This window comes from Vipera ursinii (genome assembly GCF_947247035.1).
Source record: "Vipera ursinii genome assembly, chromosome: 5".
Classification (NCBI taxonomy): Eukaryota; Metazoa; Chordata; class Lepidosauria; order Squamata; family Viperidae; genus Vipera; species Vipera ursinii.
Window position 1 is genome coordinate 30,834,632 of NC_139518.1, and position 25,197 is coordinate 30,859,828.

A 25,197-nucleotide genomic window follows, 5' to 3' on the forward strand; every position below is an offset into this window, starting at 1 on the left:
TTGTAATACATCAGATAGCTTCCTCCAGTAGTTGAGGCATCAGGCTAGAAACCAGGAAACTCTGAGTTCTAATCCTGCCTTAGCGATGAAAGCCAACTGGGTGATTTGGGGCCAGTCATTTGCTTAGCCCAACTCACCTTACAGGGTTATTTTGTGGGAAAAATAGGAGAAGGAAGGAGGTATGTTTGTTGCCTTGATTTATTTATAAAAATAATAAAGGCAGGATATAAATAACAACAAAAAATTATATATTAATACTTTCTTTTAAGATTGTATTTTTTATTTTATCAAAATAAAACAATAAAAACATTGCACTTTTCATCATTGCACAACAGTGATTTTCTAGTTTTGGGTAGAAATATTGTACTGTTATAATACATATTATTAAAGTTCATAAAAGCATTTGGTTTAGTTTCAGGCTATTTTTCCTTGGGCAACAAAACTGGAACTTTATTTTCAGATGACAGTTCTGTTCAGTTGGGATTTCTCATGCAGACTTGACAGCGACTAATTATTTTTTCCATATTTCCAGCTTTCAGAGTTTGTGGCACTGGTTTCCTTTAAATAATAATAATAATATATTTTAAATAAAACATTACTCCCATATCTTAAACATAAAACTAATAACACACTACATTGTCAGTCACCTACAAAAGTAAAAGTAATAATTAGGACCATGTAGTGCTTTGCATTTGAAGACAGCTGCCTTCACACATGCCTTCAAGTAGCATATGTCTGTAATTCTTGATAATAATGATATTTTTTTTCCTGGAGCCTTCAGGGTGACACTGAGAAAAGTTATTGCTGATTTAATAGTTGATGACAGAAATTCCAGACACATCATCCAAAGCACCTTTTGTCTTTGAATCAGAAGCATTAGACAGTCCTGACAGAAAACATGTTTGTCATAAAACTATTTACCTATCAAATTTTCAAACTGCCCATCTCCCTCACAGTTGTTGTTAGCTGCGAAGTCGTGTCCGACCCATCGTGACCCTGGACTACTCAATGAGCTAGACATGGTATTGTCCTTATAGATCACTCAAAAGCTACAATTAATGCAGAATACATTATGTAGACCATAAATTTTGTTGTTGTTGTTAGCTGCGAAGTCATGTGCAACCCATCGCTACCCTATGGACAATGTTCCTCCAGGCCTTCCTGTCCTCTACCATCTTCTGGAGTCCATTTAAGCTCACGCCTACTGCTTCAGTGACTCCATCCAGCCACCTCATTCCCTTCATGGATTACTGCTCCCTTCATGGATTACTGCCTTGTCATGGCGAAGGGGCCTGCGTAATTCAATGAAGCTATGAGCTATGCCATGCAGGGCCACCCAAGATGGAAAGGTCATAGCAGAGAGTTCTGACAAAACGTGATCCACTGGAGAAGGAAATGGCAACCCACTCCAGTATCTTTGCCATGAAAACCCTATGGACAGTACCTCCCTCACAGAGGGACATTAAATAAGGCTTATAATGGCAGGTAGGTATCAAAACATAGATACTAATATTAGTTTTATTTGTAAATTGACCAAGTGGTAGCATATTACAGTACAATGAAGGAATGAACTGACTCATTTTAAGTTGCATCAGTGACAAAGTAGTATAAATAAACATACTTGAACATTCTTCTTGAATTTAGTGTAGCCAACCAGAAACTGTAGGAATTTGAGTAGTAATTGCATGTTCCTCGGCCATGACATTCAATGAATGGAAGGGCACGAAATTTTTCCAAGCATGACCCTGGAGATGCCAAAGCTTGTCCAGAAGCTTCTGAACCGGCACCCGTATACTGTAAAGATAAATTACTTTCATAAAAATCTGTTTTGGTTAGTAATCTGTGGATAAGAAATACCAGTTTTAGACTTCCAACAATAATTGCATCCCAGAATATTAAGACCTCAAAGAATCCATCCAGGTTACTTTTACATAGTAGTTTTTGCTAATATTAGTAGGATTTGTAGCATCATAGAATAACAGAAATTTCAGATACTTTTAGGAATGCATTTTTTTTCCTTTGGGAAATTTTTACCATTCTGGGCTGGAGTATAATCATACAAATATAATATAGTTTTGTGACGATTCTTGTGACTTTTAAATTAAATATAGCAAACTTTATAAAACATTTTAGGATATAAAAATTATCCTAAAGCATTTTATGACACAATACAAAATGTCATGAAACATTTCCTGTGGTTAACTCCTGATGTTTGACTATGCTAGACTGTTCAGCATGGGTTACTTCAAGGCAGATAAATATTTGAATATTTCCTGAAGTTTTCAAATACATTAGAAGTTCTGCCATTGTTGACAGTATTGATGAATTGTAAGTAAATATTTGATGATCCAATGGGTCAGAGATTGGCTAGTGTACAACCAAAAGTCTTATTTCTCTGTGTTATTTTGTAACCTTCACTTGGATGAAATGCTGCATCATCGGACAAAACTTTCTCAACAGATGTGTATCAAGTGGACTAACTTACAGAATGCTGGGACCTGTTGCTCCTGTGGCACTGTCACAATCAGCTATAATCATGTGATCCTCATTTTCAACATTCCCCGATAGCATCCCACAAGTCAGTGGGGAACCTGGAAGGAACTGATATGTACTGCTGATGTTTCTAGTCACCTTACCACTAGCAAAGTCTTTGCTTGTGGGAAGCTTGCAGAAAGAAAATCAATGGAGAAATAGGAAAGTTCCTCTGCTCTTACACTGCACTCACTGCACTGCACTCACGCACTTCCGCCCTCCCTCCCCATCTGGCAGTAGCCACTTACCTGTTGGCTGGGAAGGGAGAGGAGAGGAGGAAAGGGAGGCAAGGCAGGCAGGAATTTCTGACCTTCTGCCATCTTCACACTAAAGAACTTGGGGGGGGGGAGCTGACAAGAAGCTGGAGGTCAGTCCTGCTCCCAATGATTTTTTGCCCATGTGTGATCTTTCTTTTTCTCTCTTTAGATAAGAAAATATCAACATATCAACAATGACCCCATGGGTCATAGGTTGGCTAGTAAGTACTAACACTACCTTTATTGTAAGATTAGAGTAACAGACTCTTGTGAAAGCACTTCTCCCCTCCCTTGTTTTTACTTTCCAAGGAATTAGGGAAGATTCTTTCTCAGATGTTTTCTCTACCCACATTCCTTCTATGGGCTAAGATAGCTTGTGTCTGACATTGCTTTAGTTGTGGCTCTTTGTTCAGTCTCCAAAAATTATTCTCTCAACCTATTATACGGTCCCTAATTTATCACAACTGCTGCCAGTAATAGTTTAAATTGTGCAAGTGCATAAAATTGGTTAGACGTTTCCCTTGTTTCTTCTGGTATTGGACAAGTTGCTGACTTTAATGTAGCACTGTGGCTCAGTGGTTAAGACACTGGACTTAGAAAGCTGACAGCCTGAGTTCAAGACCTGAGCATTGCACAATGGGGTGAGCACCCATCTTCACCTAGCTCCTGCCCACCTAGCAGTTCAAAAGCACGCAAATGCAAGAAGATAAATAGGTACCACTTCAGTGGGGAGGAAACAGCGCTCTGCAACATCATGCTAGACACATGACCACGGAAACGTCTTCGCACAACAATGACTCAACAGCCTTGAAACGGAGATGAGCGCCGCCTCCTATAGTTGGCAATGACTAGCGGAGTAAAATCCGCAGGGACTTCTCTCCTTATCAGTTTCTTACCAAGAAAAGAACAACAGATTCCTCAAGAATTTCTGGTCTCAAGTTTTGATGTTTTTGAGGCGGTGAGGGACAGATGGGCCTGGAGACTGCTGATCCATAGAGTGGCCGAGGGTTAGACACAATACTTAAAACCAGACATCCCTTGTAAAAACCATAATACTGCAATTGACAGCAAAGAACTAGCAAAGTACTGCTGTAGCTGCTTTGTTTTTTGGTAAAGCTGCCAGCCACTCTGTTAGGAATCTGGGGTACTTTTTCCAACTAACACATTTTATTAGAACGCATGAGCTGCAACTCATTTCATAAGCGACATAGAGTGGCAAGACTGTCATTGGATTTAAATTGGAGGGAGTGGGGACAGGAGAGGAGGGGGAGATAAGTTGGTTGTGTAGATGCAGCTTACACGTGAGATAGATTTCAAGAATCTAATTAATTAGCACTGCACCTTTCCCCCCCATAGCACTCCAATAATGAACCATAATAAAACAAAATATATCATTTTTTAATTTTTTTAAAAAAATTCCATTTATATCCCGCCCTTCTCCGAAGACTCAGGGCGGCTTACAAGCTTAGCACTAGCCTTCATTCTATGTATATGCCTGCTTATTGGGGCTTTCACACACACCCCAAGTGGCATTATTACAAAGTCAGCTTAATTGCCCCCAACAATCTGGGTCCTCATTTTACCTACCTCGGAAGGATGGAAGGCTGAGTCAACCTTGAGCCTGGTGGGATGCGAACCTGCACTTTTGATTAAGCACCTTCAGAACTTCTTTTTTTAATCTCTTGCCTAATGAATTATTTATTTCAAACAAAAAACAGTACATCCATCTATCTATCTATCTATCTATCTATCTATCTATCTATCTATCTATCTATCTATCTATCTATCTTCTTACCATAACAAAAGAAAAGCCTTTCCAAAGGGATTGCCAGCCTTGAGGACAGGATGGAACTGAAGGTTTTTGACTATGGACTGCTATCATCACTGCTGGACCTTCACAGACAACGCATCTACAAAGTGAGAGACAAGTGTATCCTGAAGAAAAGGGAGAAACAAACTGCAACATACAAATGAATTTTTACCATAATAGTGCCTTCCATTTTCTTTCTCTGATATATTTGCTCTCAATGATAGTCGTGGAAAACTTAGTTTAGATATATCACTGCCACTCAAAAACTTTTGCACTCCAAGCCATGAGGTGAGAGTGAACGGCAGAATGTTATATCAGGGCTGGGGGGGAAAAAGTGCTGATAAACCAGGTAGCCAGCAGAACACACAGAAATGGAATATTTCATTGTTTATTCATCTTTTTACAAAATCACTTATGCATCTTGATTTTGTTTTTGGAAACCAATACTTTATCTCCTTAGTGTTTCTTATATAAAGGTATGTATCAAATAAATAACTGTATAGAAATTAGAAGGGGAATCAAGTAGGAAAAGTTACCTGCTAATATAGGACTCTAAAGCTCTTCCAGAAATTGGTGCCATATCTGCAGGCATTGGTTTTTCTGTTGACAGCCAATAGGAATAATCATTGCGAGAAGCAAATCTGCAGACAGTTTGGGTATTACATAATAAAAAGGGCATAGTAGTAAATCTTGAAAGACAGCTGCCAGATGTACCTGTATGATTCAGAAGAGAAGTTCTAGTGAGTTCAATAAAGTATCCTATTTTGTTATAGATATACTATGATGTTTATAATTCTGAAAAAAAATAATCTGAGAAAACAAAGGAGTAACAAAAGTTTTTAATAGGGAAGTATCAAAAGCTATGGGAAGAGAAAATATTTTGGGATTAATTCCTTTGGAATTATCCTTGCTCTGGGTAAGGCAATGTGGAATTTAAAATTGGAAGACACAGATTAAAATAAAATAGCTAGAAATATGTAAATTCATTAATGTTACAACATGTTTTTTTCTCATGGTGTTTTCTCAAGAATTTTGAAATAACCAGCTTATAGAGTTTTAAAACAGTACATAAAGCAATTAGACAGTAATCCTTATGCTGGCAGTTATTCTTAACCAAAACTCTCATTAAGAAATAAAGTTATTTGATCTGGACAATACATATATATGCTATCTTCTATACCATGAAAAGTGCTGCAGAGCAAAGATTCCTCCTTAAAAGGCAGATAATAGTCACAATTCTCTGGGAGTTTATCAATTAAGACCTCTGTTTAGAACTGCACTGTTGGATATATTATTGTAACCAGGACGTGAAATGCTTGCTTTTGCACAGCAAACTTTATAGATATCTTGTTAAGGAAAAAATAAAGCATAAAATTACCAAGGTCTTGTCCATGTGCTTGTTCATTTCCTTGTACAAAAAGAAGAGAGTAACCACTGTAGATCTGTGTTGTCCCAGATGGACATGTAGGAATTTTTGTTGACTGGCTGTGCCGGGGAAAAATGAAGCCTCTTTTCACTGGACTAGTTATGCAGGTTCCTGGGAATCCAGGAAGTCCCTTTATACCAGGAGATCCAAGCAATCCAGGTAAACCTATCCATAAATTAATTGAGAAATAACAATTAGAAATATTTGTGACTCTGTCCACTTACAAACTCTGTGTAAAGTATACACAATATTTCCATGATTACAGTAGCCAGGTACAAGACAAAACCCAAATACTTCATTGTGTCTTCTTGTAATAAGTTTACCGTTCCTTATTAAAGTACCTTTTTGCCCCTGAAATCCTTTTTCTCCTTTGGGTCCAAGTGGTCCAGTTCTACCTGGAATACCACGACGGCCTGACTGGCCCGTTATACCAGGAGGTCCTGGATTGATGAATAGAAGAAAAAAAATGTTAGCATATGTTTAAAACATACCTAAAAGGAAGGGATCTTTCTGGAGGAGACTTGATGCAAACTCATTGTAAGACAAGCTCCAAATAACTGCCAGTAATAACTAGCTCTCTGTATTTCATCTAGAAAAACCTTCAAATGTAGGTGTTCTGTCTCTGAGTTCTTCCAGCATCGATCCTGAATTCCCCATCAAGCAAAATGACGGAAAGGCAGCCCAGCCAGAACTCTAAGTAATACTGCAGCAATAATCACCACAGTAGACTAGATCAAATAGAGCAGTGATTCTCAGCCTTGGCATCTTGAAGATTTTGAACTTAACTCCCAGAATTCCCTGGCCAGCATGTTGAGGTCCTCACATCCTCAAGTTGATAAGGTTGAAAAACATTGACATAGAGAAAAGGAAGTATGTACCTGGAAGCCCAGGTGACCCTCGGGGACCAGGATCTCCTGGGCTTCCTGGGTTTCCTGGAGGTCCAGCAGGTCCTGGGTTTCCTGGGAAAGAAGCTGCTTTCAGAAATGGTCCAGGCTGGCCTAGTAATGAAGATACAAGCAAATAAAAGGGTTCTTTGTTTATTTATATACTATTACCATTATAGATTAATTGCTACTCTTTACAATTACAATTATTTATCAGCAAATAATATTACAAATCCAAGACAATTAAGTAAAATACATCAAGTATATTTGCTACCAGGTAGTCCTGTTGGCCCTCGAAGCCCTGCTATTCCGGTTGGTCCAGGTGGTCCTTGATTGCCCTTTTCTCCTGAAAGGAAGAGTCTACTATTAGACAGTTATTATATGATTATGAAGGGATGCGGTGGCTCAGTGGGTTAGGATGCTGAGCTTGTCGATCAGGTCGGCAGTTTGGCGGGTCGAATCCTGAGTGCCGCGTAACAGAGTGAGCACCTGTTACTCGTCCCAGCTTCTGCCAACCTAGCAGTTCGAAAGCATGTAAAAATGCAAGTAGAAAAATAGGGACCACTATGGTGGGAAGGTAACAGCGTTCCATGCACCTTTGGCGTCTAGTCTTGCCAGCCACATGACCACGGAGACGTCCTGGGACAAGTGCTGGCTCTTCAGCTTTGAAACGGAGATGGGCACCGGCCCCTAGAGTTGGAAACGACTAGCACGCATGTGCGGGGGAACCTTTACCTTTACCTTTTCATATGATTATGAAGTCAAAGAATACTTGTGAATTCTATAAAGCTCACATAACTTTGGGAATGCAAGACACAATTTATTATTCTATTTCATTTTACTAGGGCAGAGTTTTGGGGAAAGAGGTTGATGTTAATTGGTTTTGGTAGTCCAGTAGGGTTCATTATCAAAGAAATATGCATAAAGATGCACATTCGTACAAATATTGTTCTGCTCAAATATCTACATTGGCCAGTTATTGCATGCTTTTGCTTAGTATGTCTTGAACATATGAACATTCTACAGAAATCTCTTAGATTTTAGTAAAGCTAACTTTTTTATAGTGCCAGCAATATTGTTTTGAATTTTCATATTTAACGGCCAGCCCTGCCAAGGAAGAGGACAAGAACAAGACACAGAGGAAGAATCTTTGGATATCATCCAAGAGAGAAACGGGTTGATTTTATACTGAAATTTTCCTAATTTGATCCAATCCCATATAGTCAAATGGACTCCTTGAGATCACTGGCTGAGAATCTCCATGGCAACTAGCAAGAATGTACAACCTGTTTTGCCTCTTCTTGAAGTATACCTCTTTTTTTTCTTTCCAAGTCAAATACATTTTGATTATTTTTTTTGTAATTAGTGTGGATCTCTTTCTAGGTTTAGAATCCAAGTTTAAATTTAAGACTTTTTGCCTGTAGTTCCTACTTTATAAGTTGTGCAAAACACAATCCAACTTGATTTCAGAGACAACAAGAACAATACCTATTCAAACCATCTCTTGTAGCATATAAGCAGTGACAATAATGAGGAGTTGGAATGGCAATTTCTGTTTATCTTGCTTTCTTGTTCATTTTTGAGACTTGGGCTCATGGAAAAAACTAGCAAGGAAACAGACAAGCTGCTCTCTATATCTAATTTGTAAAATCTTTGCATGAAATCATAGCTCCATTGAATTAATCCAAGCCCCTATAGATCATCCTGGAAAAATCTTTGTGGTTACTGAGAGCTAAAAATAAAGGGACAACACTCAAACAATTAGTCCAGAAAAAGTTCTCTACCTGCAGTATCCAATTTATATTTCATTCACGATGTGTGATATATACAGTAAGTGACATAATATGGCATTCTAGAATTAGACAACATAGGAAAATACCTTTTATTCCTGGTAATCCTGGAAAGCCAAGTTCGCCATCAGGGCCCTGATAACCAGGGATACCCTCAATTCCCTACAAATCAGGGTAAAAATATTCTTTATCAGTTTAAACCTGCTTTCAATAGATTTTGTAAGTAGGGCAAATAGAGAATGAACATCAGTTTAAAAAACAGTCTTGAGCAACCAAAAGCATTGCCAATGGAAAACTGGAGAATTTAAATTCAGTCCTTATAATTGCTGGCCTTATATTTCTATTTTCTCACTAAAAGCAAAGGGGCACTGAAACCAATCCTTTGCATTGTTTATTTAATCCATCTCTAATTTTAAAATAGGCATATTTCTGTATAGATACCCCCATGTATTCTTAACAATTTTATTTTGGAACCTGTTATCTTTCCTAACAATTAAATACAACAAAATACAAGCATAACTAAGTTCCTTAGTATTGGACATGTTATTCTGAGAAGAATGAGGGCCTCAATAGAAGAAAAAATACCCATATCCTAAACACTCATAGGTCAATGAACGTGGGATGAAAATTCTTTTTGTATTTGCTCTGATCTTCCGTGTTCCCATGCCTTAACAACAGCTAGGTCTTACTTATAACTTACTCCATCTATGAGTGAAATAACAAATAATAAAAATAAAAATCTTAGGACATTTCACCAGCCTAATGACACCCACTAATACACCCACTAATTCTGCATTGATAGCTAAAAAAAAATGAAACTTAGTAAAATTCCTTGTTTTTTTAATCAATGCTAAAAACTGATTGTCTAAGTTAAATTATTTTTGCAAAATGTAAAAGCTTTCCTCATCCACAATTATGCATTGTTGCAAGGCTCATATGTAAAATCAATGACTGACTAATAAAAGTTATTTATTTAACTTACTGGCATACCAGGAAGGCCATCATCACCTTTCATTCCTGGTGGGCCTGGAATTCCATCAGTTCCTCGGACACCTTTGTTTCCTTTTATGCTGTAGCCTGGGACTCCAGCAGGTCCTGGGCTTCCAGGAACACCTATGTTTCGGGGGGGTTTCAAAGTACATGCTTTTGGGAATACGATATTAACCAAGAATTGTGTAAATATATATGCAAACATATTTTTAATCTCTTGTATCTCTTTAATAAATTGCAATGTGTGTATGACACTTTTCACTTTAAATCTGCAAAGTTGGTAGCAAGTTCCACTTCTACAGGAGCTGCCAGGAAGAATATACCCGCCCACCCCACTGAACGCACAACAGCCCAAATGCTTTTGGTCTAATACAATCTTGTGGAACATTGTACGTACCTCAGGGGAGAGGGTTCCTTAGAATGCCATAGACAAAACCTGTCATTGAAACAATAGCCCACAACTCTCATAAATTACTATCTCTAATTTGGAAGGCTTTAACAGGGGGTTGGATAAGTTAATGGAGGACAAGTCTATGAAGCACTAGTAGTCTTGAAAACAGGTTGGATGCATTTTGTCTCTAAATACGTTTGCAGGAAAGAAAATGGGGAAAAAATATACATTTCTGCCAATATGCAGAAAAAAATGGTGGACGTGAAGTGCTTTGGTCTGATCCCTCAAGGCTATTCTTATGTTTCTATGTTAAATGCAGAGATGATTGGTCAGTTGGTACATATGCTCCCAAATGTCTTCCCTACAGAAGACAGCTGCTTGGCTTCTTAACTGTAAAGCAGAACAGCTAAATGAAGAGGGGAAAAACACCTAAAGTGAAAGTAGGAAAAAATTCATGATGAATCTGATCAGGGATGAGAAATGGAGAAATGAATAACTGCATCTATTTTGTAGTAATGATAAGTTGCTGCAAAACAAATGCTAAAGTTCTTGTATAATTAATGGCTTCTTACCTGGATTTCCATCTGGGCCAGGAGGACCTCTATTTCCTTTGAGGCTAATTATTGTCCCTGGCTTTCCTGGGATTCCTGGTGGTCCAGGTAAACCAGGAGATCCACTAGGTCCTTGGTCTCCCATAACACCTTTAATGCCTTGTAGTCCTGGAGAACCAGCTACTCCCATATCTCCTTTGATACCTTGGGAATGAATATTTTAATCAAAGTTAAGAACATATTGGTCATTATATTTTTAAGGGTACTATGATGTGTTCCAAAAATTCTAAAAATGCCAAGCTAGTGATGTCAAGAAATATAAACTGTATGCATCATTACTCCACAGTTGAGTTCCTTTCTACGTATGCAGTTTATTTTCCATGAATAGACTTTCTGGTAATACAATCTACTTTCCACATACAGGAATTATAATATTGGATATATAACCTAGTTTGGGTCAGATGTTATGAGTTAGAAGTTACTTTCTTTGTAACAACCACCATTAATGCTACTACATTTCTGATCAGATGATGTGATGATCTATCAGCCAGGAGTAGACAACCCAGGAATCCTGAAGCATTTATATTAAGCTTTTCTATCCTGTCTCTTCCAGTTAGGATAACCTGCAGCATATATTCCACTCTAGAATAGACAAAATAAAACTACTAACTCTATTAAAAGAAAACATAGGCACTATCTTAAGGAATTCAGGAAAACCTTAATTGTAGTTATATGGTACCAAAAAGGTTATTTATAGCAATTCTCCCTCATAAGAATAATTATTCCTTTTAGAAGAATGGAAGGAATAGTTCTGAAAAAGCCTTTTTTTCTTTTTGTAGCATCCACCCAATTATTGGCTACAATATATCAAACGTGTTTTATAAAATATATGCAAATAATAAACTATTGTCTAGCTTTCTCATCTGGATTTTCTTATTACAGAACCTGAAGAAATTTTATTATGCAAATAGATTTCAGTTAATCTTAGTGGGGCTGGAAATCCAGGTGATGAAAAAGAAAAGCTTGCTCTTGTCTCAAAAAAATATATATAGTACATTTTTTAATAATATAGTAATAGCAATAGCACTTAGACTTATATACTGTTCCATAGTGCTTTACAGCCCTCTCTAAGCAGTTTACAAATGTCAGCATATTGGTCCCAACAATTTGGGTCCTCGTTTTACTAACCTTGGAAGGACAGAAGGCTGAGTCAACCTTGAGCCCCATCAGAATCAAACTCCTGGCTGTGGACAGAGTTTGCCTGCAATACTGCACTTTAACCACTGCACCTCCAGGGCTATTATATATAGTGTGGAAGATTTTTCAGATTCTATATTATGAATTTATTCTATTTTGTGAGGAAAATAGAACAAAAAGGTGTCTTGACTATGTTCACCATCTTGACTTGTAAAAATAATAAACGTGGGTTAAAAATAAATAAATAAAATAAATAAGATATGCAGTATAATTTTACCTTTAGGGCCAGGAAGTCCTTTAGGGCCAGGAGTTTGTTGCCCTGGGGAACCTACATGATAATAATGTATTTTATATTTCAAAAGTAAAATAAAATTTAAAAGGCACTATATTATAATGGTATTAATAATAAATATGGCTAAATGTTATTCTGAAAATTATATGACAAAGATTCATAAACAAAACCTATTTTTAATGAACTCATTCAATAATGCTCTTTATTTCTTGATAAATTTATTTAGCAAAGGAGTTACTTGCTTAAATAGTTTCAACATGGCTGATACATATTGTGATTTCCACATTGCTACAAAGTACTTCCAAGTTGCTATTAATAAATATATAACTGATTCAAATTCTTGTTCCAAGAAGTATTTGAAATACTGTACATTTTAAAAGTACAGCATTAAGAATAAATGAAATCTCATTTTTATGTCCCTTATCATCTTTGCAATATGCTAAATAATGAGAAATAGCCAAAATACTTGAAACAGTTTTCCATCCAGTATCTGACAACAATAACGATCAATTCAAATAATGTACAATATAAAAATTATGTGGTTAAAAATGAGCAAAGGTGCAACTGGTAGCCATTCTTTTTAAATAGTCTTCCTAAAGTTTAAGGGACTAAGTTAAATATGAGCATCTGTCGGCAATGAAAATAATTTTGGCATGATATCACAATCCCAAATTAACAAATTTTGTCAAAATATGAAAAAGATTGCAAAACAATAAAAACCTTGTGCTCCTGTTTCTCCAGGTGGACCATAAGTACCACCATGTCCTTGATTACCCTTTTCACCAACTAATCCATTTTCACCAGGCAATCCAACTGGACCTGAGGAAAATAAATTTTAAAGTCATATTTTGTATGCATTTCTAAAAATGAAAAAGCCACATTGCTTAATATCATGGTACAAAAATAGTATAATGGGGGAGTGGTTTGCTAAACCACTAAAATTAAATATATTTTTAGAGATGTCAAAACACTGATACTTGCAAATCAAATTTTGTTTGTTCTTGAAACACTGTGGAAAAAGGTATATTGTGCTTCCTTCTAGAATATAGGTTGATAATGTCTCTGAATTATAAGACAGGATAAGTATACAAATAGTAGACTATCTTCCAGGTGTTCTTCATCACAGATAGGTAAATACCTAGACTGCAAGCTCTATAATATCAATATCATGTTTGGCTTTCAGGACAATTCCTAGTAAACATTTAGGACAGCTCTTCTGCAAACAATAAACTATGGTGCTCTTATTGTTGAACTATATTATTTCCTTCTATCAAATCACTCTAATCTGGAGTGGGAAACATGTGGCCTACTGGTGTTTTACAGCCCTCAGTGTAATATCAAAAGGAACTGAAGGAAACCTTTCACTTAGATTAATATTCTATTTCTTCTGTGTACAGTATTCTGTTAAATGTAGAAGAAGTGAAAGAGGTGACATAAAACTAAAGAGAAAAAAAATAGGAGAAAAGAGACAGCATTAATGGCTCTGTGAATTGTTTGTTTTAGCTCCACCTAATGTTTTAGATTCCTCTACTATTGGTTTTTTCCTAGATACTATTCTCTCAAGTTGACCACCATTGTAGTCTTTGCTAACTAATAATGCTTATACTGCTCACATCTTTTATGTTCACTGATAAAACTTGAAGAAGAAACAACAACAAGGAGCAACCATCACTATTTGTTCCATATTCTTTTCTCTGGTAGTATCTAGATATTATTTAAAAGGTTAAAAAAAAGAAGAGCAGTACATAGATTTTATCAGCAGTTACATACAGAAACAACTCCAGCAGTGGCCAGTTCAGCTATGCCATATTCTACCAATAAGAAATTCATTCCCACTAATAGCCATGATATCAAACTAGAAAAGACAGTACGGAAATCCATCAGGTAAAAAGCAGTATGCCTAGTGGTAGGATTCAGCTGGTTTGCACCACTTTGGCAGAACCGGTAGCTAATTTTTTGTTGCCCAGGCCCAGAATGGACTTCCAGAAGCAGCATCCACACAGAGAACTGGTTGTTCACATATTTGAATCCCACCACTGAGTATGCCCAGTGGCGTAGCGTGGGGGGTGCGGGGGGGGCAACATCTGGGGGGCGCGCTCGCACTGAGCTGCTCAGGGAGCCCCAAGGGCTGCACAGAGTTGGCTTGGCTCCGCTCTTGAGCTGCTCTTTCTTGCAAAGCGAAATGAGTCCGGCAGGTGAGATGGGCGGCCACATAAACTGAATAAAATAAATAGAAGCGCCCAACTCTTTGCCCAGGCTCAGGCCAACCGCAAGCACCCCGCAGGTGCCCCGGCAGGCTTGGCCGAGTGAAGACGGACCCGCCGGCCGGCCAGCCTAGCTTCGTGCGCATGCATGGCTTTATTTAGCGGGGCTCACGTGCAAGCTTGAATGCAGCGGCTCTTGCAGGTCAGAGCCCCACCCAGCCGCCCTTGAGAGGGACCCGGAAGCATCCCGCATGCGCGCGACTCTTCTTGGAAAGTCTATGCCGCTGCGGGGTGCGTCTTTTCGGCGGTGCCGTGACGTCACTTGCCTTGCCCCGGGTGCTGACAACCCACGCTACGCCACTGAGTATGCCATATGTTCAATTAATTTGGTTTCACTGCTTCTATAGATTGCAAAGCTCTGCATCTGTGCATCTATGCGACATGATATATAGCAGATGGATTTCATTTTGCATTATGGGTCATAAGCCACCTGTGCTTCTCAACTGTATTATACAGGAGAAATATTTTCATTTTGGATAAGAGATAAAAGAACCTGGAAGAGATAAAATAGGTTCTTAGACTTTCATGCTCTCTATTTAGATAGATAAAACTAGTTAAAAAATAAATGGTTGTGTGTTTCAACAGTGAAAAATGGGGAATGTTCAGAAACAAAAGAGTCTAACAATTTACAAACCTGGAGGTCCTCTAACACCATTTTGTCCTGGTAGTCCTTTGTTACCTTTGTTACCTTTACTGCCCACAGGTCCTGGTTGTCCTATAAATAGAATATAACACATTGACAAAAATTTTAAAGGGTATTGTAAAGGAGCAAGCGAAGTGGATCCATCTTTTTCCTTCATTGAATATAAGTACTTATGTGTTCCCATATTGCTTAAGTAGCATAGACAATTAAATGCCCTACTTTATGGCCTCAACCAAACACTCTTCTTGCTCTGATCCTGAGACCAGACACTGGTAATAATTTTTGAGGTCCCTTCCTCACGATGGAGGCTTCCTCTTGGTACTATCTTTCCAATGAAACGAGCAGAATCAAAGTGATCTGGCAAGAAAGTGGCTGTTTCCATCAGAAAACAAAATGCAAATTCCTACACAGGTATTCTAATTTGTAGGAGGAGTCTAAGAGAAGCTGGTGATCTGCAGATTCTGCCCACTGCAGGACCATCTTGTCCATCCTGATGTGAGGCTGTGTACTTTCATGGTCATTTCTGCTTTATCTGTCAGAAAGAACAGGACCTCCCTAGCCTAACATAATCAAGATTGCAAAAACTGATATAGTATAGCTACCTGACATTTTGAGGAAAAAACATGAAACTTATAGGATGAGTTCCAGAACAATATGTCTTAATTAAAAAGCAAAGGGGGAAAAAGATAATCTACAAATCTAATCTCTCAGGTCTGTGAATTGGCCTCTTACGACTCTCAACCCACCAAACCTGGCCAACAAAAAGACTGAGGTGACCTTTCTATTTTACCTGTAATTCCTGGTAAACCAGTATCCCCTCTGTTTCCAGGTAGTCCAGGTACTCCAATAAGACCTGGGTGGCCTGGTGATCCACTTGCCCCCTTTCTTCCCCTCTCTCCAAGAAGACCTGGATTACCCTAGCAGGTAGGGACAAAATAAAATAGTAAATAAAAGACCAACAAGGAAACACCACCTGATACAAGGAAACTAACATCAGTTTTCTGTACCTTAGGTCCTGGGTTTCCTGGAGGCCCAGTACCAGGTTTGGGTTCTCCTTTATCTCCTGGAATACCAGGAAAGCCAGGTGGGCCTGCTACACCTGGGGATCCAGGCCAACCTGAAGAACCTTCTTGCCCTTTAGGACCTGAAATGACATAACATTGAAATGTTTGTGTTTTGTTTTTTTTTACTTTTTCACTTTGATCTATTTGAAATTTCAGTGAAGGTCCGTCCCAATGATCCAAAATCATTTAATACAAATATTAAATGAGATATGTGTTCTGATCTGATCTGATCCTTGAATATAAATTCTTTTATCTCTCAAGCCCCATGTGAAGCTACTGCCACTCTTTTTGTTGTTGTTGTTGTTGTTACAGAATATAGCATCAACATCTTGAAAGCATGTCAGGGCTTTCATCTGAAGTTATTCTGAATTTCCTTTCTTCTTCTTTCCCGTGACTAGTTTGATATTTATATACCTGAGTTTCTTCAAGTTTACCTCTATATACCTCTACAACCTGTTAATGAAAATAAAGTTGTACCCAATTGCTATTGATATAGAGAACTCTTGCTCTTACAGTATCAGTCATTCCAATCATTATTCTACACTAAATCACAAGTGCAATGGACCAATAGGAGGAGAATGTTCATTAAGGCAAATTGTCTGTTAAATCCAAATATGATTTTATGCATCAGTATTTTACATTTGTTATGTGTTGTAAAACTGGAGTAGAATTACACATGTGTGCATTATACATTTTTTCTGTATTTTGCACATGCATAAAATGTGAGTGGGATTTTTACATATATGGAGCATATAGTCTATGGATAATCTTGCACCCAAGGCCTCCTAAACTAAATTTTACTGCATTAGTATTACTATAATGATAATTTAGATACTTTAACACGATTACCTTGCATTCCCATGTTTCCTCTGTCTCCCGGAATTCCTGGCAATCCATATATTCCAGGAATTCCTGAAAGTCCCTTAGCTCCTTTAGCTCCTAAAAAAGATAATTAATGTTGAAATTAATGGTATAGAATTAAAATGTGATTGACAAATCTTTATCACAGTCATTATGGTGTCTTTCAGAATATTCAGAACCTGTAGCCCTCAATCATTTTTTCTTCTATTGCTTCTGTGTCTTCCAGTTTCTCTTCGCTGACTTTATTATTCTAAGAACAATTGCTACCTCTGGAAAATAATAATAATGAGATATTGGGAGAAGTCTGATATTTCAGACATTTGAATTCATATTTGTTTCAAGTTAAACTGAGATGTATTCATAAGCAGATTTCTCCTTTTTATTAATTTCCCCATTTATCCTCAGGCACATATGCATTCATTGATGACTATCTGTACATTATACCAAACCATTGCACAAGCGCACATAGAGTCCTAGAGACACAGTGTTGATTAGATCTTGGTTTAACATGATTGTCTGAATAACAGAAATATCTAGCTAGTATAATCTGAGATCAAAGCAAACCTACATACCTGGTGGCCGTAGAGTACCCGGTGGTCCAACAGGACCCACACATCCTTGCACACCTTGCTGACCTTTTTCTCCCTTGAGTCCTGTTCTTCCAGGAGGTCCTACAGTGGCAATGAATAGAATTAAATAAAAAAAAGTATCTTCTTGTTTTAGAATAGTAAGAAAAGAAAAGGTTGACATGAAATGGTAAATTTGTAGTATAAAGGAGCCTTGGTGGAGCAGTGGGCTAATGCCTCCTTAAGTAACATCAGCTGCCTGCAATTAGTGCAGGTTCGCATCCCACCAGGCTCAAGGTTGACTCAGCCTTCCATCCTTCCAAGGTAGGTAAAATGAGGACCCAGATTGTTGGGGGCAATAAGCTGACTTTGTAATAATGCCGCTTGGGGGTGTGTGTGAAAGCCCTAATAAGCAGGCATATACATAGAATGAAGGCTACTGCTAAGCTTGTAAGCCGCCCTGAGTCTTCGGAGAAGGGCGGGATATAAATGGAATTAAAATAAAATAAATAAAAATAATCTGCTACATTTGTGTAACTATTTGCATTTTAATAATGATTGCATCCATATATTATAATATCCCATAATTTGCTTATTTTGTCCTAGTACATTGTATGAACTTAGTTACTGAGGTTCATAAACTATTATTTACAATGTCGGCTTATTCAATAAACTGTGGTGAAATAAGTATAGGTGAACCAAGCTATATCTACTCAAAACTCAAATAATAATCTTCACTTGTAATAAACTTCATATTATGTGAAAATGTTGTTCAGATTAGTATTCTAAGATGGGAGCCATAGAAATGTTTGAATTAAAAATAAATAAACAGAACTATACAACCCATCTCTGTCACATAGATTCAAAGCGTGTCCTTTTCTTTGGAAAGTGGACCTATAACGATGAAATTTCCAGTGCAAAAGTGGTAGGATGACATTTAGCCTTTCCTGCTCCACTACTCTCCTCTCCTCAATCTACTTTGTAGATCTGAAGGGGGGAAAGTGTAGCTGCAAGCCTTGGGAAATGAAGATAAGGGATTAAATTCCTTTTTGGACAATGCTGGTTCTATTTTGTAAGCAACAACTAGCCACTTGTAGAACATACTGTAGTGAAGGCAGAATTTCATCGTGAAAACCTGCAGAATACGTATCATAGTGATAGTATTGCTTTATACCTTTACTTCCTCTCTCTCCTTTATCTCCATAGATCTCTTTAGATTCTGATAGCCCAGGAGGACCTTTATCACCTGGTTCACCTTTTTCTCCTAAAGTTCCTTTCATTCCTTTTGGTCCCGGAAAGCCCGGAGAACCTAGAAATAAGAAATAAAATAGGATGTAAAAAAAAATTGCCATCAGATTCAAATGCTAAATGAGACCGAGAGATTCTCAGGAAGCACAGAATACAGTGTTAGGTATTTAAACATTGAGTCCAATCTCCTGGACAGTTCAAAAATCTGTACTTGAATATATTTATGTACGTTTCAGAATACAGGTTGACAGATGAAAAACCCTGATAGTGGTATATTCTTATTCTCTATATTTTAAACTTTGTACATCATTCATTCCTCCATTCATCTTCCAGTTGAAGTTTTTCCATTACGTCTAAAACTGGAAAAAAATTAGACCAACAGGTTTGCGTTTTCAGTTTTGGGAGCAGTATTGGTTTCACTCCTGAATATTTAATGACAAAAACAGTCTTGTTTCTTTTGCTTGTTTCCAGAGATTTCCTAGGTGCCATTTATTGATTTAACTTTCGAACAATTATACTAGAGGAAATAGAAAGGAAATTTGGAATATTCATAATGGCCTTGTTATCTTACTTTGAAAGCATTCTCTTTTTTTACCTCTTTGTGCTATATTTTTTAATTTCATTGGTTATTTTATGCCCCATGCTTCTACATACAGAAATAGATATACAAATAAAAACAATAGGACCATTATAATAATAATAATAATAATAATAATAATAATAATAATAATAATAATAATAATTAATTATACAAAAAGCTTGACTGAAGATAATAATCTTGTCGTTCTATCCCCCCCTCCGTAGGGGAGCAAATAGGAAGGAGAGTAAATTCCCAAGAGTGCTCTCAAAAACCTGGAAAGCTTCTAAGGATAACAGAGAAATGAAAAGCTACTTGCAACCAATTATTTACTTTTTAGGCCCAGTTTTCATGCAACACCCCCAAACCATTCCACATTTCAATGCACAGGGGCTACTTGAGAAATGACATGACAATTAAGCTGAAATGAAACTAATTAATTAAACTACTATGGTGATGGAAAACAAGTACGATTCTACTGATGGATCTTAGAATGACTCCTCTCTGCCTTTTGTCAGTTCACATAGGATGGACTATGGAGTAATATTTTAGAACCAGAGCCCCAGGTAAGGCAAACACTGCACAACCTACCTCTGCCTCCAGGGATTCCTGGATTTCCAGAGGTACCAGGCAATCCAGGGCTACCCACGTGTCCCATCAAACCTCTTTCTCCTCTGAAACCTGCCAGAAGTGAACCAAACACATCCATAAATATAAGAGGCATTACATAGACACTCAAAGGCATTGCATGACCTTTGAAAGAAACTTCAAAAAGAACCCCATCATTTGCATTTATGGCAATAATATAACATGACCTTTATTAAATGGCAATGAATACATTAATTATATCAAGATTCTTCTTGTTTAAGGAACATTTACCTGGTGTGCCTGGCATTCCTGGCCTACCACGTTGTCCTTTGATGCCAGGCAATCCTTTATTTCCTTCAGGGCCCTGTAATCCGGGAAGTCCAAATTGTCCTGGAAATCCTGGGATATCTAATCCCGGAATACCTGGATCTCCTTTGGCTCCTACTGTTCCTCTGATCCCTAAAATAACATATATTACCAGATTCAAATTTTCAGAAAAGAATAGGCTCCCTTTTACCAAAATGAAGGATTGCATCAGCATTTCTATAAACAAAATAGAGGTCAACACTTCCTGTGGGGACACAGAGCCTATTAATACATTTTAAAAAGTTTCTTGTAGTATTTTGTAATAGGAAATGTCTTATAGTCATGACAAGAAAATACAACCAATCCAAAATTCACTGGATCATTAGATTCATGTTGAAACAAGCAGATCATCCCAACACTGACTTTTATCTTTGTGTTATTTCTATAAAATGCTAGTAGAAATCAGGGGCAGAATAATTTAGCACATCACCAACATTACATTGATAAAGTATGAATATTTTGCCTTAACAGCATATTAATTATTGTTCTCTCTTGCAGGACAAAACCAAATCCAAACTAAAGCAGTTATTTTAATCACTCCAAACATCAAAACTATAAAAATCAATAATATATCACTTAAAATTTCCCTGTCAGTGAATCACCATTTTCTTTAGGTACTACAATTGTCTACTTTTGCCCCAACATATTTTCTGCAAGTATATAAAACAAACTGCCAGAAAATGTCTATGGTTTGAACCTTTCATACAGATAGTCCCTGACTTATACCAGTTTGTTTAGTGACTGTAGAAAGTTACAAAGTCACTGAAAAAAGTGACTTAGGACTATTTTTCACACTTATGACCGTTGCAGCATCCCCAGGGTCATGTGATCAAAATTTGGATGATTGGCAACTGGTTCGTATTTATGGCAGTTGCAGTGTCCTGGGGCCATGTGATCACCTTTTGTGACATGCAGCAAACATGACATGCAGCAAACAAAGTCAACGGGGAAGCCAGATCCACTTAACAACCATGTTACTAACTTAACAACTGTAATGATTCACTTAACAACTGTGGCTAGAAAGATCATAAAATGTGGCAAAACTCACTTAACAAATGTCTCGCTTAACAACATACATTTTGGGTTCAGTTGTGGTCGTGAGATGAGGACTACCTGTATAACTGATTTAGAGAATCCCTAGGTGATAGATACATCACGGTGCTCACTGCACGATCTTGGTGAGCAATAATGTTGCCATTTGTTTGCCAGGCCATGCTTTAAGGAAACTATTGTATTTTGTTAAAATTGGCATGTATATACTAGAACTAATTATTTTATTTATTTATTTTATTTTAATTCCATTTATATCCCGCCCTTCTCCGAAGACTCAGGGCGGCTTACAAGCTTAGCAGTAGCCTTCATTCTATGTATATGCCTGCTTATTAGGGCTTTCACCACCACCCCCCCAGCGGCATTATTACAAAGTCAGCTTTATTGCCCCCAACAATCTGGGTCCTCATTTTACCTACCTGGGAAGGATGGAAGGCTGAGTCAACCTTGAGCCTGGTGGGGTGCGAACATGCACTAATTGCAGGCAGCTGGTGTTACTTAAGGAGGCATTAGCCCACTGCTCCACCAAGGCTTCTGCAATTATGTTGCAGCTAACTGTTTGTGCTAGTGAAAATAATGACTATTATGATCACTTTCATTTGATTTTTTCCCAATTTATTGTGGGTTAGATTTTTATATTCAAAACACTATACTAAAAATGGTAAATATTTCATTAATTTGACTTACACTGATGCAGTGCCCTCCACATTTGAATATAACCATTATGTACCTTGCACAACAGATGTTAAGAACAGGTTAGGCTATCAGAGGACTGTGTTTATTATATACCATACTATTAAATTTTTAATACATTTTCGTGACACTTTTGTATGTTGTTACCTTGTGGTCCCATTACTCCACATTGACCTGGTTTTCCTGGTAAACCAATGAGACAGTGACCAATTTTTCCTGGAAGACCTTTTTCTCCTGGAGCTCCAGGAGCTCCAAGCTCCCCTGAAAGATATTCATCATATTCAGTTTATTTAAAATTAGTACCCTCCAACCTTTATTTTTTCTCTCTTATATTCCAGAACACAAATCTCACTCAAACAGTGGGGAGACAGAGAGGGGAGGGAGGGAGGGAGGGAGGGAGGGAGAGAGAGAGAGAGAGAGAGGGAGAGGGAGAGAGAGAGGGAGAATGTAAAAATGAATGTAAGACTTTATTGATCAAGGCAATAAGAAAAGAAATACTTTAGAAAACCCTTCTAGGCTAAGATTGGACTCAGAGGGTTATGTAGTTCAATATTATAAGAGGACAAGGTGTTATTTAACTACAACCAGGATATCAGCAATTAGCAGTCATTCATCTATCTTCTCACTAGCAATTAGAAGTTAGAGCAGTTTCTTCTACATAGGAACACATCTTAAGATACTTTGTGACTGTTATTAGAATATGTTCCATGGCAGGTGTGTACATGTTTTAGAAAAACTTCCCTTTTAAAAATTAAAACAGGTTGTTTCAAGCCAAAGCAATAGTTTTGCATTTTATGAATATTTTCACCATTCTGGTGTGTCACAATTTCCAGAATAATAAATTAGTTACTCTTGATAGGAAAAAGAAATAGAAATATTTCAATTTCAAAATACTAAATACTAAAATAGCTACTCATGTAAGACTGACTTAACTTGAAATAGGTGGTTCCAAATAGAGGATAATCAAAACTAATAGGCTGTCACAGTGGCATGGCTCAATTAGAGATTAGTTTGATTAATTAATTGATCAATTAATTCCTGCTCAGTTTTTGTGAGTTGCCAAACAGATGGCTTTGCCTCTGAAAATGTCAGCCATAGTTTGCTAATGAAATGTCAGAATATCAGATAATTAGATCATGGCCTATTAGCTTATCACCACTGAATCAAAACTCACTTTCTGCACATCACTTGTTCTGAGACCATGGCGGCCATCACCATATGATATAATAGTGAATTCTACTGCTGAATATGTCAAGATAATTTTGTGACTGTTTCCAGAATAGCAGCTCTGTGGTAGAAAGGCTAACTAATTATTGTATATCTAGATATGGTCCATCATATCATCCGATTTGGGAGAATGTACCTTTTGGGCCATCAGCACCTTGAAACCCTTTTTGACCTGGAGGTCCAGGTAAACCTGATGATCCTCTTTCACCCTTTTCACCCAACTTCCCTTCTTCTCCTGGTAAGCCAAGACTTCCATGCTGTCCAGGAATAAATGGACCTGGTTCACCCTGAAGCACAAAAGAAAAAAAAATATAATATTACATCTAAGCATTAAGAGAAACAGGATGTCATTGCTAGTTTTCCTTATATCTCTTTAGCCTTTTTCATCACAAAAAGCTATGGGACTGGAGTTAACGATTTTACTTACCTGTCTTTTCTCATTACAAATGGTTTATTTTAATATTACACATACTGTGGATTTAACAGATTGATTTAATTAAATTGTGTTTAGAATTAAACACAAATATACTTTCTTGCTCTTTCACTTTTCTATAGCTGTATAGTAACACTTTATAAATCCTGTCTTCCTTTCTGTCTCTCTCTGTCTCTCCCACTCTCTCTATATACAATATATATTCATGTCTTGTTTATATGTTATGTTGATAATGCAGCATCACTAGTTATAATAATTAAATTAATAAAGGAAATATATTAATGGAATGAAGGTGTTCTTACATTAACTTTATTGTGGGAAAATCAAAACATTTATGACATCTTAAAGTCTAACATGCTTATTACAGCACAGCTTTGCAGTTATTGATAACTACAATATCCCCAAGCAAGAAATTGTTAAAATATATTAAGAATTATGTTGCATATCTAATATACTGAAATATTTTTTAAAGTTCATAACATCAAGATTGTTGAAGAAATTCTGAACACTGAGAATATTACTTAAATGAAGCCAACTTTCAAGCATTATCTTAACACTCCCCACACTATACAAATGTGGCTTTTTCGCTAACTCTGCAATTAGACATTGAAGTTTCCAACAAGCTTCATCATAGGATTGAATATGGACTCAGCTGGGCAAAAGTAATTTACACTAACGTTTTTGAAACTTTGGTTCATGATTGCAGGAGCAAGCCTTTCATTATCTGTTGTGGTTGGACATGCTAGAGCAGGAGCTCCTGACCTTTTCTATTCCCCATACTCATAGAACGCTTCTGATATATTCTTGCACCCCTTACAAAAATTCAAAATAACAGATTATGCATATGCACTATAATTTTGAAGCTTCTAAACCCAAGTTTCGCACCCCCTGGAATATCGTCTCGCACCCCCGGTTGGAACACCTGGGCTAGAGGATAGTGTCATTGTCCTATTGAGACACAGGAGGCAGGAAGCCACAACTTGTGTTCGTTCCCATCTCGATTTATATAGCCACCCATCTCACAAACAAACAACTAAGCATAATACAACAGAGCTAAAATCAGTTAAATAGCTATCCCTTTCTAATTGCCAGGACATGGAAACAGGGAAACAATTTATTCAAAAGGTAACAAAGTTTTTTTTTCTAGTGAAAAGAAGAACTAGGGATGACATGCTAGCAATGTTCCAATATTTAAAGAAGAAAAGGTCAACCTATTCTCCAAAGGACATGAGCGCATAATAAGAAATAACAGATGGACACTCATTAAAGACAGATCCAGCCTTGAACTAAGAAGAAATTTCCTGATAATGAAAACAATTAACCAGTGGAACAGCTTGCCTTCAGAAGTTGTAGGTGCTCCATCACTAGAAGACCTCTAAATGTCCCTTCCAACTCTGTTATTCTATTATCTCTGTTAACCGGTTATTCATGCCTATTTTAAAATGCACATGGATAACTTGTTTTCCCCTTCCCCATTTATCTCTCCATCTCTCTTTC

General features: G+C 37.3%; 1 protein-coding gene across 1 annotated transcript in view; it reads right to left on the reverse strand.

The window, feature by feature from the left end:
* Positions 1 to 473: 473 nt before the first annotated feature.
* COL4A3 (collagen type IV alpha 3 chain) overlaps positions 474 to 25,197 on the reverse strand; it is a gene marked incomplete at both ends in the record, with an annotated part of 74,670 nt that continues 49,946 nt past the window's right edge. Inside the window, 23 exons of the mRNA XM_083364943.1 lie at positions 474 to 558; positions 1,622 to 1,794; positions 4,585 to 4,699; positions 5,136 to 5,313; positions 5,978 to 6,190; positions 6,367 to 6,465; positions 6,904 to 7,023; positions 7,184 to 7,255; positions 8,789 to 8,861; positions 9,682 to 9,812; positions 10,653 to 10,835; positions 12,106 to 12,156; positions 12,841 to 12,939; positions 15,019 to 15,099; positions 15,818 to 15,944; positions 16,035 to 16,171; positions 16,941 to 17,030; positions 17,525 to 17,623; positions 18,693 to 18,827; positions 19,935 to 20,024; positions 20,223 to 20,390; positions 22,188 to 22,301; positions 23,404 to 23,554. Of these exons, the coding sequence (XP_083221069.1) occupies positions 474 to 558; positions 1,622 to 1,794; positions 4,585 to 4,699; positions 5,136 to 5,313; positions 5,978 to 6,190; positions 6,367 to 6,465; positions 6,904 to 7,023; positions 7,184 to 7,255; positions 8,789 to 8,861; positions 9,682 to 9,812; positions 10,653 to 10,835; positions 12,106 to 12,156; positions 12,841 to 12,939; positions 15,019 to 15,099; positions 15,818 to 15,944; positions 16,035 to 16,171; positions 16,941 to 17,030; positions 17,525 to 17,623; positions 18,693 to 18,827; positions 19,935 to 20,024; positions 20,223 to 20,390; positions 22,188 to 22,301; positions 23,404 to 23,554 (2,784 nt within the window). The remainder of the gene's footprint in view (positions 559 to 1,621; positions 1,795 to 4,584; positions 4,700 to 5,135; positions 5,314 to 5,977; positions 6,191 to 6,366; positions 6,466 to 6,903; positions 7,024 to 7,183; positions 7,256 to 8,788; positions 8,862 to 9,681; positions 9,813 to 10,652; positions 10,836 to 12,105; positions 12,157 to 12,840; positions 12,940 to 15,018; positions 15,100 to 15,817; positions 15,945 to 16,034; positions 16,172 to 16,940; positions 17,031 to 17,524; positions 17,624 to 18,692; positions 18,828 to 19,934; positions 20,025 to 20,222; positions 20,391 to 22,187; positions 22,302 to 23,403; positions 23,555 to 25,197) is intronic.